General features: G+C 33.0%; 1 protein-coding gene across 1 annotated transcript in view; it reads right to left on the minus strand.

The window, feature by feature from the left end:
* Positions 1 to 16866, minus strand: part of eag (potassium voltage-gated channel protein ether a go-go) — a 750678-nt gene that overhangs the window by 655120 nt on the left and 78692 nt on the right. The window contains exon 2 of the mRNA XM_081725716.1: positions 14810 to 15036. Within this exon, the coding sequence (XP_081581842.1) occupies positions 14810 to 14888 (79 nt within the window). The 5' untranslated portion in view covers positions 14889 to 15036. The remainder of the gene's footprint in view (positions 1 to 14809; positions 15037 to 16866) is intronic.

A 16866-nucleotide genomic window follows, 5' to 3' on the forward strand; every position in this document is an offset into this window, starting at 1 on the left:
GACCAAAGATGGATGATTAGTCTCTTATAAGTAGATTTGTTTTCCACACTTCTAATATAATTAACAAGGAGGAGTGGCGCCAAACATTTTTAAATTGACAAACATATTATTAAGAATGTAATAAACATTAAATTATATAACGAAGTAATTGTTAGAAGTAAAAAGAAATAAAATAAAAAGTGAGAACAAAGCTCCCCTATACTTATCGACTAAAGCACCATCTCTTATCAATTTAGAAACTAAGCAACATGAACACAGTATAGAAACTACAGGCAGTTGTTGTCGTTTACTTTTGGGACAATGCAATATTTAACAAGAATTGCCGTCTACTCACATGAAACACTATTAATAACAGCCCGTAACTATATTTAGATTTGAGCATTAATATTATTTGTGTAACCACAAGTTAGTTGGTAGGCAAAGTTAAAAATACAAAAGTTAAATAATTTAAATGAGCTTCAACATTTATACTAATATAGACCTACTAATTTAGCTTAAGATTTTTAATGTTATCGAGTATTCGTGATGATATTAACTTCTATCGTTAAAGAAATGAAACTTGGTCAAATCAAACCATTACAATTCTAGTTCATTTCAAAGAAAAAAGAAACATACTTAAGCATATAAGCCAAAAAGGTAGAAATCAAATATGGCAGACCTACTTAACGCACTTAGAACTTGTTAAAAATTTCATCAAGAGATTCAGAAATAAAAATAATAGAATCACAAATGGGAACCATAGTGGGCAGTACAACAGCTCTCATCTTTGGTTGCGAGGAGTCCCTGGTTCGACCTCAGGCGACGTAAATTTGCATTAAACAATATCATATACGTGGGTTTTCTTATTTAATCTACAGAGCATAATCGTGGGACGTAAAACTACAAAAATAAAGTGGAAGAACCATACCAAATGATTCAAAGCAAGTACAGTTCAGAATAATATTTTCGAGACACACACGGAAATACTATTATGCGAATAAACAGCTTGACATTATAACCGTTTTTAATCTAATCTTTACTCGTATTACAGCTTGTGTGTTTGTGAATAGTCTCTTGGTAAAAAAGTAAGCAAAAATAATATTAAAGCGGCCCTAAAAATAGTTTACCATAATTACAAAAAGAAATGTATTATATGAAAATTTAGTTTACACATTTTCCAGAGTTTTGCTTATGTTAGCCACGCAGGGTCACAGAAAATTGCACATTAAAGGAAGAATCACGCAAGTATATAGTTATTGCGGTCTGAGGTAAAGCGTACATTCAGAGAACGTAAGGTGCGCTTAAGGTATAAACTCCTTCTCATCAAATGTACTTCCTTTTCTTGTGCTGCACAGAGAATGTTCCTCAACCGCATATAACATTAAAAGCTTGCCACAAACTTTTTTTTTTTTTTTTTGCCAGCATATAATTCCAGTTGTTGCAACACTATTGTCATTATTTTTGCATCATACACAAACAAAACTATCTGTTTTTTTTAGTGAAAAATGAAATGAAATGAAATTTTGAGTTTTACGTCCCACAGTTATGCCGGTTAGGCTAAAATAGACGGTGATAATGAGTAATGAATGAAATGGTCGAATGAAGAAAGTGGGAGGAAACGGGAGAATCCCGAGAAAACCCACGCACACGGTGTTTGTCCACCACAAAGTTCACTTGGCGGGAGCAGGGTTTGAACCCGAGACCCCTAACACCTGAGGTGAACGCTCTACCACTGAGCCACCGCGTGTTTTTTAGTGAATGAAAAGGGTAGACTAGCGCTGGACATTTTTTAAAAATGGGTTCGCGGTGGCTCAGTGATAGAACGTTCACCTCCGGTGCTTGGGATCTCTGGTTCGATCCCAGCTCTCGCCGTGTGGACTTTGTGGTGGACAAACACCGTGCTCGTGGGTTTTCTCGGGGTTCTCCCGTTTCCTCCCACTTTCTTCACTCCACCATTTCACTCATCTCTCATCATCACTGTCTCCTTTAGCCTAACCGGCATAAGCGTGGGACCGGCATAAAACTTAAAGATTTCATTTCATTTCATTTTTTAAAAGTTTATAATTCATTTTTTAGCCATTTTTATTAATTCATGTGCTATTTGTTATTTAAAACACAAATTTTATACAAAAATAATTATTAACATTTGTTTAGGGTCATACAAGGAATTATTTCATGGATGACCCATTCCAAAAGATTATCCTCAGTAATTCGTATTTTTAATAACAGTGATTATTACAACAAGTTTAACTATAATAAAACATCGTATTATAAACAACGTTTAAACATAATATTAATACTTAACTCATCTACGTCTTACCTAGAGAATAGTGAACAATTATATATAATGAATCAATCTCGAGTAGAAAAATTTTGAAGATCAAATGAAAACATTAACTTTTGAAGCAATTACCAATACGAAACTTCGATAAACTATAAATTTATAAGAAAACAATCATTATTAACAAAAATAAGTGGGCATAGATGAATAGGGCTTGAATTCGCATCTGAAAATATAAAATCTCAATTGAGGAATTGAAACAAAGAAAAGCATCATTGAAGAAATATTGATAAATTGATCCGAAGTCAGTTTACTCTGATGAGTTACGAGAATTAGTAGTTGATGCATAGGATACATTCGGTTCATGACAATTTGAAGGGAAAAGTATTGCAGAGATAAAGCTGTGGTAAAAGAACGTGGTCACGGATGAGTGCCTTGTGAGGCCATACTGAGGTGCCAGTAAATAAAACAAATGACAATAATGATATTGCTATACAAAAGTTAATTATTTAAAATGAGTTTGTGATTGAGATCGAGCTCATCTGTCATTTTTAACCATCTTCAAACATTTGCATCAACTTTAACACTTATTTAACTGTGTTACAATGAAACTCAGTGATATAGATCACTGGGACTTAAGTCTGCAGCTCAAGATATAAAATATAAATTAAGGTTATAAAAGAAAGAAAGAGTTTCTGATGAAGAATAAGAGATGGTGCTGTAAACACTAAGTATTGGGGAGCTTTGCTCTCAGTTTTTGTTCAATTTTTACTATTTACATTTCAATATTTTTGACAATTTTGTTATTTGTTACAATTTTAATATACTGTTATTCAATTTCAATATGTTCATGCGCCGCTTATCCTTTCTTATTACATTATATTAGTGTGAAAAACAATTATAATTAAAACAAACTAATTCGGCCATTTTGGCACGAGCCATCTTACTTCATATTCTTATTTCAAACAACTTTTTTTTAAAACAAAATTAGTGAAACAGTTCACAGGGCTCTAAGGCCGGGACTTCCTTTATATAAATCTCCCGTAAGGGAGGTAATTGGAACTGGGGTTTCTGATTTTGTTAATTAGATTGAAATGACTGCTTAGAGTAGTGTTACCATATTCTGCAATGCTAAAATACGGATATACTTGTATTTAGAATGTATTGTTCTCCTCACTCGCAAAATGTTGACGCTTGGTAACCCTTGTTTAAAGAAGATATTACTCATAAATGCTATTATTTGTTTCGTCTTACTTCTAAACAACCACAAATTCACGTGTGACTAAAACAGGCTGATTTTCTGCTGATTTACTGACGCATGTAGGCTTACATGAATCGTAGTACGTAGTTTATTACTTTTTTATTACCAATGATCCGAACTTTCAACTAAGGACTTAATAGTGATAGTTAATGTTATTTTTAGTATTACCCAAAATTGTAACACAAGTGAGTTTAGTTTCCCATTCATTAAAATTCTGATTCGGTTTCAAAATTATGGGGATCCAATATTGAAACTGGGTGTGATATATACGTCTTCCGGTTTCACCAGGTGGATCAGGAATAAAGGAAGAATCTGTATTTTGGATCACCAAAACCAATATTTAAATCACAAGTGACAGGAAGATCTAACCAGTTCCAGTTCCGATAGTTCTATAAGGCTAGAAACAAAACTTGTTCTTGAGACTGTGAATCCATATAAAAAACATTTCACGCTGTCACACACTGTTTCTGCTCTAATATATGTAGGCAGATAAATGGACAGCCAGCCAAATGAAATCATTTCATAAGACTTTCCAAACTTAGGAATATAATAGTTTGGAAGTCTAATAGTGAAAATAGAATATTTTTACGTGAAAGTAGAGTAAGAAAGTACGTAAAAGAATCTTTTTGTTATCTTTCACAGTACATAGTACAGTATATCATGGTAATATGTAATTAAAAAGTAATTCATTATATGGTCAAAAAGTATCAATTTGTCTCAATTCAATGCATATATAGACTCATCGTTATTTTAGTGTACTTGTGTCATAAAACTTTAAAAAATAAACTTTTAAAGTATTTCTGATTATAATAAAGTCATTCAAGAACGTATTTATTTTGCATTTTCACATAACACTAGTGAGTATAGAAACAACATTGGAAATGACAGAAGATTCTTTTATTTATTCCCATCTCCCATCTTTCAGCATCATCAACTTTTACATTAACTTTTTTAAATATTATCAAACAATATAATGGACGATAGGTCTGTACTTGAACATATAAAATCTCGATTGAGGTTGTGAAAGAAAAGAACCGACTTGAATGAACTTCAACTCCCTTCTTCCTGCCAATTGATCGGATGTTTTTTGTCTTTCCTATAATCCTATTCCTTTCGGTACTGGAATTCGATAAATTTATGTTTATATCTACCAGTATGAATAAATGAATAGGCAATTTCCTCTGCTGAACAGAAGAGATAAATCTTTAGAATTATTTCTAGTTGAAGACGTGCATAGGTTTTAAAATACTTTTTTGCAGCTTAATGCTAGACGTATGCATTAAAGAAGAAGGTATCTACGGGTTACCCAAGAGCTGTATATGTACATAGAGTGGAGGGTCGTTAAAGGAACCTAGGTGAAGGTAGAAAGAGAGAGAGAGAAACTTGTGAAGGTTATGATCCACACAGGATAGCATGTGAACTCGATCGGACTTAGCCATCCATCATGTCACGAAGACTTTTCTGCGATAAGCCACCGGCCATTTCAAAAAGCGCCCCATCCTCTACCTTCCTTCTCTTTCTTAAGAAAATAAAAAGAAAGTAAATAAAACTCATTTGGTTAGAATCTCGAATTGCATGCTAAATTTGTTCTCTCTTGCTTACTTTTCGATAGTCATTATATTTCTTTCTTTTTTTTAACTTTCTTTTACGTAAATAAATATATGGTTGCCATTTCAATACTTTTCCTTTCTATTTTCTTTTACATTATTAATAGTGGGCACGATATTGTATTAGAAAGCGATATTATAGATTGTTTCTATAACGGCATACATGAATAATGATCAAAACAGTTTCCTCCTTTACGATCCAAAATTCCATAGATACTTTTGCAAAAAATAAAAGAATGATAGAAAACTGTACAGAACGATCATATTTACCCGTCTCCCTCTGTTTGCCGAAAGATGTATCAGAACAAGAGTGGTTAGAACGTTTTTACTTTAGAGCAACAATAAGAGAGAAGAAAATACGCTGATCATGAAAAAATCGAATTGGAGATTTTAACGGATTTACACGTTTAATGAACCCTACATACTAAAAAAAAGTAATTTTTCGAAGTCTTCCGTTTGTCCTGAAGTACACTCACCTAGAGGCCATATCGTTCAACGTAAGAGTGTCTGTACTAAATGTTAAACTTAAATATTTTATGAGATTCTTCCAGAGAGGTTTTTCGAATTTCTTTCATACCCCCAAAATTAAAGATCATTTACAAAAAGAGGTTAATATACGTGATTTTCTTCGAAATGTCACTAACGATGTAGTTTTTCATAAATCAAAGTTTGATTACCAACTTCTGGGAAAAATCCAGAAGAGGAAGTTTACTTTTGGAAGTTAGTTTTTCTTCAAACGATTTTCTTAAAAATGACTCAGACAATGTTGTTAAATAAGTATTTCACTAAGAAACCTAGAATATGCTATGAATCATTTTTTATCCAAAAATTCGCAATAGATAGTTTATTCGTAGAGGAGAGTTCTCAAATGATTTTCTCAAAAAAAAAAAAAAAAAAAAAAAAAAAAAAAAACAGAGAGTTTTGTTCATATTTCGTAAATAAATGTTCCATTAACAAACCTACAATACGGCATAAATTATTTTTCATTAAAATTCCTCAAGAAGTAATTTATTCTTGAGATTGAGTTTCTCTAAACTGATTTTCTAGAAAAACAATCGAGGCCAAATACGGCCCATTAAATAGAAATATTAATGAAATTATTAGTTACACTATTACCATAATAAAAAATAACAACAGGATATCAATTCTTCCGATAGGCGAGCCAGTAATGATTTTAGAATGTGAGCCGGAAAGAGGAGCTACCAAATTTATTCCCGAGGCAATATCTCCGATTGTGCTCAATGTCTATGATCAGTATTTTTGCAGTACTTGTCACTCCTTGTGTATTGACTCCCCCCACCTATAGAAAGACTGAAATCATCACTGAGTGGAGCGTTGATACTTTATTTTTTCAATGCATATTTTCTTTCCTAAATCTACTCAGATATCTACCAGTTTTATTATTATTATTATTATTATTATTATTATTATTATTATTATTATTATTATTATTATTATTATTATTATTATTATTATTATTATTATTATTATTATTATTATTATTATAAGTAGAATAAAAATGTTTTATGAGTAACTAATTATATGGTATATATAGGAACATAACTAAAATATGTAATAAATTGAAAATTTAATAAAAATTAAAAATAAAAATAAAACCTTGTCTACAGGTGGCCTATAGTCTATATTATATTTCGTTTTCATCCAGTAAGTAACCTATTAATACCACACTCTTTTTTCTTCTTGCAAAATATGTTACCATCATCTGAACAAACAGGTAATGGGGAGTAATAAATGCGGTAATGAATCACATCATTATTCATTCAAACAACTAAAAGTTAACTCAGACGGTCTATCCATTTCGAAGGAACTGTCGTAAGTAATTTTTTTGAGTGTACTTTTTGTTTCTTTGTTTAGCTCTTGCCTTTGTGTTTCGACATTTAAGTGATTTTATTCAGTGTCTTGTCTATTATCCGATTAGGTTAAATTAAACAGTCGCAAATTACACCAATAAACAAATCAAGTGATTTGAACTTATCATAAGTACCGACCAATATAAGGTAGATCACCTGTTTCGAGAATGCCCATTTATGTCTCTTAGCAAAATAATGTAGAAAAAGTACAAAATTGGCGTTCTTTTAAATAAACAAGAACTAAGACTTGTTTCTTAGTTGTTTTATCGAAATGGGTAAAATTTATAATAAACACATTGCAGAGGTGGATCTAAGAGGTAAAAGCTGGGGGGAAATCAGACAGAACCCAGACTGTGATAGGTACACTATATGAGTTTACTATGAACTTTCAAAAAATATAAATAATAGCGTAAATTATTTTTGACACTCAAAAATCTGGGGGAGCCTAGGCCCCTCAGCCTGGGGCTAGATCCCTCATTGATCGCTCTTTCTAGCAAGAAAGTCACTCTTGGCTCCTTGTGAATTGATTCCATTCGTTGATCGGGCAGACTTTGGATGCTTACGTTCTCTCTCTTTCTCTCAGAAGTCGGTATCAAGAAAGGTGAAAGGATCACTTGACGGACGAAGTATTGATTTCAATTTACGTTTCTGTTTTATTTATAAAACATTCCTCCAACAACGTATAAACAGATTCAGCAACATTATATCCTATTCAGATAGTTTAAAACGATAGACAAGAAATAACATTTAGCATAAACGTACCGACCTATTAGTAAGAACAAACCTTTCTGTGTACGCCACTGGTCAATTATTACGTAACTTTGCCCCGGGAATATATACAGCCAGTAACAGCAGTGCCCTCTGGTGGAAAAACGCGGCAAACGGTTCGATGCATGTCGCGCCACACGCCTCCATCGTTTGCTTGTCTGCGAAGAAAACTCTGCGTTTGGCCCTGACCCACATTCAAGCACAAGTAAGTAAGGAGTGGTTTTAGCGCTTACAAATGGAGTCATTTGTATACATATGTAGCCCTTATAACTTATAAGAAGTACGTACAGAACAGTTAAAATACAAGATTAGGTATATAGTAATGGTGATATATGGAGTATGACTTTTCCTTCTTTAAGACCTTTAAAAACCATGTTCTAAATTTGGATTAGATAACTAATGAAAGCGAAGCGAGGTATAGTAAAAGGACTATAAATTAGTTCTGCAATATACTAATATTAAAATTCCAATTACCATGTTGCCATTACCGACATAAGTACATGGTTTTAATGAACTGATAAAGAGTTTACTACAAAATATTATTTGTTTTAAACGTAGTTAAGTAATTTTGCTGACAGACTTTCATTACGCCTTTTAATTTACATAGCAAATCCTGTGATCCGTTTGCAATAAAAAATATACTTATATAGACTACAATAAAAAAAACAATAGAGCTTCTCTCCCTTCAATTTTATTTTTTAATGTATTGCTTTTCTCCTTATCGTTTAAGAGAAAATCGGTAATTTGGAGTAAAAGTACTCAGAAAGAGAGATGAAAGAAAGTTTTGTATTCATTTTAACTTTTTATTGTATTTTAAATTTTTCTATTTTTCTTTTTTCTTTTAATGTCTTCGTTGACTTTAAAACTATTTATCCAAAACATAGTTACAGGTATTTTACAAGCAGAAGTACTACTTCTATGCACAGTTAGAATTAGATTTATAAATACAAAACTGGAGATCTAAATATTATAAAAAATTGCCCCTTTTTACTCTCTAAAAGAAGATTTTTTTTGAGTAAATGATGCAACGTGTTTTTACTTATTTTTAATGAAGCGTTTAAAGTACTGAATTTCACATCTTCAACTTCATCAATCCTAACGTTAGATACTTTGAAAATAAAGAATCTGAAATTTTATTATTACAGAATTTTCTTCTCGTTTCTCCCCACACCTCGCTTAGAAGCAGAACTTTTGAAAACGCTGTTAACATAGTTATATTCCCTGCATTTTTAGTTGAGAATTTCAAATAGTGAATTTCACATCTCTAACTTAAGCAAATCCTGACACTCGATATTTTCTAAACGTAAATTATGAGAAGTTTTGAATATTATGTAATTGTCCAAATTTCCCCTTCCAGGTGCGGAGTTTTCAAATAACAGACGAATGAGCTACTATGTCTATATAGTATTGAACGTGAATTATTCTGCACACGAAAAGACAATAAGTAATTGTAAAATACTTCTCCCACGTTTATTGTCAGCAAAATATGATAGAAGTAGGATGTTTGAACAAGAGAAAGCTACAGATGAAATGTGAGACAAAAATTTTCATACTACATGAAGCATTTCCATGTTAAACGAGTATAGTTTTATTAAGAAAGTGGTTTCGGGAGAGGGTATAAAGTTTATTGAATTCTTATATTTTATTGTATTTTTTAAAAATTTTACATTGTACGACAGGCTAAAGGAGACAGTGAAAAGAAAACGATAATAATGATTTTCCCCTTCGTTAGAGTTAGAGGATTAGACAATCCTTTTTTTAGCACCAATGGTACATGAGAAGTGAATTCACAGTTTAAAGTGGAATCCGAACCATAATAATGCATTCAATTTTCGAAGTTATCCCATCAGGAATCGAGCTCTGGAGGTTCGCGCGCTAGCATCTAGACCAGTGGGGAGAGCACTTCTCGGTCAACTATTGTAAAGAGATTTCAACAGACTACAAATGTATCAAATTATAACAAACTTATAAGTTCAAGCTATTTCAAGCTTTCAGATATCAAGTCATTGGTGTTGGGCTGTGCACTCGGAATGAGTTATCTTATCCAGTCATGATATTCGCTTCGTTCCCTGGAATAAAGTTTAATCTACTTTTCAACAACGAGGCTATATGAGACGTGGACCTATAGCTTAACGTGGGATCCGAACCACATGAGCTACCACCGGGAATCGAACCCTGGTCTCTGAGACCAAAGAAGCGTACGTTAACCGTATAGCGACGAGAAGCCCAACCAATATTGTATTATATATTCATTATTTATCTTTTCCCTTAATCTATTTCTTTACTTCCTTTCTAGAATCCGTTTTACTTTCTTAACCTTTCTTTTTTACTTTTCACCTTTAACTTAATTTCTTTTTCGAAGTTTTATTTCCATTGTTTTATAGCCCATTACTTGTTTTTCTTTATTTCTTTTTTTTAAAAAACAATAATTATTAACGTTTCTTCGATTATTGCACTTTATTTCTATTTCCTTCACCATACATCTCTCCTTTCCTCTCTACGTTCCGGAAAGAGCTTGCATGTCTGATTCCTGTTAGCTTCAATCGACCTATATTACCAAACCAATACAGTCAGCTATACTCTATCTCGTTTCTTTTATTTTTTTATCTTTCAGTTGAAACATGCACATGATCCGTACCTACCGCTTGAAACAATCAGCCTCGAATTCAGGTTTGGTGGTCAATAACTCATAAAAATGCTAGTATGCTGCACTTTAATAGTGCAAAATCATCGGGTCTCTTTTGTTACATTTTTAAAAAAGTTGTACCAATGTTAACGATGTCTAATCTTGCATTTTCCCACGGATACATATATCATCTGTGTAGGAAACAACATGGTAAAGTGAATATACTATGAACACAAAAACATTTCGTGGTGTTTTTTTTTGTTTTGTTTTTTTTTTGGTAGTAAAATCGAACTTTCGTTTTCATGATGTAGAAAGAACAAAGGTCAGAAAGTGTATGTAGCATTCGAGACGAACATTTCGAGACAAAAACAACATCACTCAAGCACATACTGTAATTTTACCCAAGATTTTTAAATTTATAACAAAGTAATTGCAGACAAATTATTAAAAAGAAATAGAAATAGAAATAAAAAATAAAAAAGACAAAAAGAAACCGAACAAGTATTGTAATTTTACCCAAGGTCGCACGTATGAAAGTTTGCGGTCATACTCTCCCTTTGTCTTCTGCCAAATATTCAAAATGCACTAAATCTGTTTGTTTTTTCAACTGACTCCAAGAAAATGAGGTTCTCAAATCACCCGCCTACATATTTATATTCTGGGAATGTTTACCCATAATTTCGACGTAGGTACACGGACTTCGGAAATCTTTCTTTCTTTGAAAAAGTATACCTTCCAGGTGGACTCGTATAAATTTCTTTAGGATCTGAACGTGCAGTAATTTTGGAGCTGGATTAATGAAACTTCTCAACGGATCGTATGTTAACATGCTTATAGGCAACCATACATTCTTTAACGTGATTGTGGTTGCATAACAGCTCAGGGATTGTACTGCAAAAGTTCCATAAGACTTTTGTGATACATTATACTGTTTCTGTTGTTTGTAACATTTCACACAAGTGAGTTACGTGTGCGAAATCGGTTAATTTCTTTTTGTAAAATGTTTTAAAATTATTAACTTTTCCATACACCAATTGTGCGGAATTTGATTTCAGTCATACGTATAAGTACAATTGAGAACTTAGTTTACACTAATCGTACGGAAAGAAGTTTTTGGAAACAACCTACATTTAAAGGTCCCATTTTTTCTGGTGAGTCACGAAAAGAACGCTGGGAAAATCTCAGTCAGGATGACCGAGAATGGATTTGGAAGTAAAGACTTCTCATTTATGAAACAAGAGCGCAAACTGATCACCCACGTTCTGTTTTCTTTTCTTTTGGTTAAAGAAAAATATACTACACAAAATTGAATTAAATTGGTAGAGTAAGTTTAATCAAAAAATATGTTTTTTCTGTACTTTAGAATTTTGTTTTTAAAAAATCCGTCACTCATCACTTTAAAGAAGCTATTTCTTCATATTCATTAGAGAGTCTGCATATAAATCCTACACACTAAGTCAAAGAATAGCCTAATTCTGTTACCATTAGATATACAATTCAAATTTTATCTGTGGATAACTATGGGTTTCTAAAATAACTAATGTTAATTCAAATATATTTTAATAATCTGATGATGCTACTTACACCAGGAGCGATAATTCCTGTTCCTTTTGTGCCATGTTCAATTGATTCCTTTAGCATCCAAGCTACATGGCACGTGGCTCTACATCTTAACGTTGAATACCAGCTATATTGATGAGCTCTATTGGTAATTAAACCTGTTTCCCCAACACCGAATGTGTATGTGTGAACAGGAACAAGATCTGTGCCATGTTCATAAAATTGAGCGCAAGACTATTCAAATTATTGGTCTATAAGGTAAGCATATAATTTTATTGAAGTATTATAGTAAATAATTGCTTTGTAACTCTTACACACACTAGTAAGTATTGGAAACAGTGACCAAATTAATCATGATATCATATCCACAGCCAGTGGCGTATTTAGGGGGAATTTTCCGGGCTTAAGCCCCCCCCCCGAAATCTTACTTACTATAGTAAAGTATATCAAATATCTTGCAGAATTTTCACATTTTCAGGTAAAGCCCCCTCCCGAAAGTTAGCAAAGCCCCCCGAAACAAAATCCTAAATACGCCACTGTCCACAACATTATTAGGACAAAACGTTTCAAATTCAAGCTTATCATTTGCTTACTATCTACACTAGAATTTGGTTTTCTCTTACAAATAAGATACTGTTGAAATATCTTTTTCCTCCAAGCCTTAAAGTCTATGATTTGCGTCAAAACGTAAAATCAATACCCTAGGGTTTACACATAAATAACTTGTATACAAGGAAAATATTTATAGGTTACGTAATTTATGTATACAGTTCATCACAATTTATGAAGTTTCCTTTTCTTATGCTTCTTTTTCTGAGAAACTGTTCCAATATTTACGAAAGATTCAGTACCGCCCTCAGCCTAAATATTCTAGTAATAGCTGCAACAGTATTTTCTCTATAAAAGACTTTCAAGAAATGAAGAGACATTTTTCCAGAAGTGAAAATTTTATCTCGATAACCAAGGCCATACTCAGAAAACAGTGGCCAGGGATAATGTTTCTGCCTAATCTGAAGAAAGATGCTGAATATGAAAATGCAAAATTCCTTCGTAAAAGTATTTTACTATTCACTTTATAAGTTGATATAATTATATTTTTTTTACGTTAATTTACAAAATTTGATATTTTCTTACAGATTTACAATAAACTTACGAGAAATTATGATATTCTTAAATAGTTTGATTTACAAAACTTATTTATATATTTATCACTTCCAGTTTTAATGTGAACGCAATAGAATAAAAGCAGTAATAGCAAGACACGGGCTTCTGGAATTAATTAAGCATGGTTCTAAGAATATGAACCAACTCCATTAAATTTCTCTACTAAAATCGGAAGTGGTAGAAATCTACTACCACTTCCAGTTTCAATATTGAGAAATTTTTACGTCATACAAGCCAAACTCTTTCACGTAGTGTACGTAACAATGTTTTATTTTTATTTATCAAGAAAATTGTGTTTAAACCATGTCATATCAGGAAATTATAAATATAGAACTACCAGTAATATTATTTTACATTCCCGGGAGATCCGGGTTCGATTCCTGATGGGAGCTCATATGATTGGAATCATACACTAAGCTGTAGCTTCACATCTCGTGTGGTCTCGGTACTAAAAGTGGTGTTCAATTCCGAATTATCTAATTAATTCTTACTCTCCCTTTTTCTGATAAATTGTTTACTGTGACAGGTGAGAAGACTTCAACAGAAACATTTGTGTGCGTGGGTTTTCTCGGGGTTCTCCCGTTTCCTCCCACTTTCTTCATTCCACCATTTCATTCATTACTCATTATCACCGTCTCCTTTAGCCTAACCGGCATAACCGTGGGACGTAAAACTCAAAGATTTCATTTCAACAGAAACATTGCTTCATGTGAACTCATGGATCTCGTAGAGCCCCCATTTCTTTAAGGACGGCGTTGGCAATACTGTGACTGTCATTAGTGCGCCCTTCAGAACCATGACCGATGACTTCTTGCTGCCACAAATCGACAAATTGGATTTGAGAACCATATGGTTTCAGCAGGACGGTACGACCTCACACACAGCACGAGTAAAATGGACACCTTATAGCCTGCATGAGCCCAAGTGAGTTCCGATCGGAAGATGGCCATATCTGCTTTAGACAAAATTCTGCGCAACGACAACAATGAAATCAAATGCACTGATATTCTGTTTATGACGTTTATGTTCAAACTTTTACTAGTCGTATAGTGCGGAAATATTAGCGTTTACCATCTACGTTCCATTGAACGTTCTCGCACCGTGCAACTGGCGTCGAGGGAACACACACACACACACACACACACACACACACACACATATATATATATATATATATATATATATATATATATATATATATATCGAAATTATTGACAAGTGCCTCCTTTGGTGACACATCCGCTGGCAGCTGGGTAGTACTTATGACTCACTTTAAGCAATTAGTTCCAACTCATATAGCCGAGGTACTAAAGACCAGTAGTGTATACAAAGGAGTTCTGGAATTTAATTACTTTTGAGCTAGAAATAATGGAAAATTAAACATTTACTGTATTAAGAGATATAAGTACGAAAATCACACGTGTCCTGAAAGGTATGAGATTTCAGTGCTTTAACCTTCCCGCCCTTGATGAAATTCTGGGAACGTCGCTACTAAAGAAGAACGCTAGACTCCAACGAATCAATCAAAGGAGTGCTGAAATGTACACACTTTGCAGGAGAATACGTACATATATATATTTCCATTCAAAATCACTTTGCTTAGTATTCTTCTTTTACTGAAAACAAATCTATTACAGCAATAAAACAGCGCATTTCTTTTAAATGTATATTGTTAGAGAGAAGAGTACTTACGCTGCGAGCTGGATCGGCGAATGATGTTTTCAAGGAACGTATTTTGAGGCGCCACAAGCCCCCTTCGTCCACCCGGCATGTTAAGGGCAGGTCAAGGTCAATCTCACTGAGAACAAAAATCACGCACACGCACTACAACAACAACACCACGCACTGTTCTTGCTATCCATTGTCCAGGTGATCCATGGCGCTACCCGTCAGCAATCATTGAAGCAGCGGAGGGAGCCCTAGGAAGAAACAACAAATTAGATTATTATTATTATTATTATTATTATTATTATTATTATTATTATTATTATTATTATTATTATTATTATTAATAATAATAATAATAAAGATTATATATACACAATATGTAAATTAAAAGCATTTCAAAACGTAAGCCAATTTGTATGGGTAATAATATATACAATTTCAAGTTAGTTAACTAATCAAGCCGATTTCAGAGTCAGAAACCTAAGTTAAGTTTCCGATCTTTGATGGCATGTTTTAAGTAACATACAAACAAATCGAAGTAATAATATTGATTTTTTCTGTGATACAGAAAAGTAATGTAACGTAATTGAGGCAATGGTAAGTGAGATATATTGTTCGAAACAATATGAGTTTCTGTTTTTGTTTGTTCAATTATACCTCTGTTCAAACTTGGGGTGTGCAGTGACAGCCGTTGAACGAAGTCACATCGGTAAAATTTATTTTATTATTACAAGTTAAGAGAAGAAAACGTCATATAGCATGATGCTCAAAAGTTAGCAATTTAGATAAGCTTTCTACCTTGAGCCTATACCAATAAATTTAATTATTTTTTCTTTATAAAAGAGTCGCCACTGGGCGTGTACTTTCTTCTTTACTTTCTTTAGTTTTTTTTTTAAATTACTTCTATGTATATAGTACAAAAAGGACGATTGGCTTTTCCTGCAAATCTCTGGACGTCTGGAGAAATCTCAACCAAACTTGGTGCACATATCAGTTACAATCTGAATTTAAAAAAAAAAGTGAGGGTAAGACATTCCTAGCACATCTTGAGATGGAGATGTGGAAGATGTTACGTCTTACAAATTTTAATAACCTGAGGAGTTAGGCAACACTTCATAACATGGTAACAATGATGGTTGCATACACACCAAGCCTACAGGAAGGTAGATTTCAAACACTTCCATAAACTTAATCTCCTTGTGTGAACAATTGGTATCTCAAACCGGGAGCGTTGCTTGCTTGCCTTCGAGGTTGCTTGTCGTTACTTACGCTAGGCAGCTCTTCATTTTCAGACATTTTAAATAAATATTATTCCTCCCACGCGAATAAAGGACATTTCAGCTAGTCTGTTGTAACAACTGGCGCTCCACCTGATTACGAGTACTGTGGGAGAAAGGGACGCACTATCAGTTCAAGTTATTTCTAAATATGGATTGACCCATTCCGGAACAAATGTATGACAACAGGGCTATGAACACTCACTTTTCTACGAGTGACTTAAGGAATATATCTGTTACCAGACAAATTTGTAAATAAAACAAATCATTGGATCTCAAATTATACAGCCAAATGTTTATACAGAATATAATTAGTTGTGTTGCTGTTCACATTTTTTTTTTTTTTTTTTTTTGCTGGGACACACACGACTGTGTCCATTTTTACAACATAATTGCATGAAATACACACTTTTATGAAAAATTCAAATTTATCAAATTTATTATCACCACGAACACACAGCCTAAAAATATTTCTAATTATGGCATATTCCATTAGAAAAGGAGTTCAGGGTAGTGTTTACTTGGATAGAAAAAAATAATTTTCTCCTCTGCTAAAAACAACAAACGAAGTCGAATTTTAAAAGAATACTTTGTTTTAAAATGATTTTCAGTTTAAAGAAAGAAAAAGACATTCCATGAACGTGGACGGAAAAGACAGTAACACACTTATGTTTCTTTCAACCACTGCTTCTGGCAAGATCAGTCACTGCTCACATAACTGAATTTTTCAATTTGTATTTTTCAAGAAATTGGCGATTGTGGGATTTGCGAATTTATATTTTATTTATTTATTTAATTTTGTAA

The sequence above is a fragment of the Thermobia domestica genome, chromosome 9 (genome assembly GCF_964235325.1).
Source record: "Thermobia domestica chromosome 9, izTheDome1.hap1.1, whole genome shotgun sequence".
NCBI classification, from domain to species: domain Eukaryota; kingdom Metazoa; phylum Arthropoda; class Insecta; order Zygentoma; family Lepismatidae; genus Thermobia; species Thermobia domestica.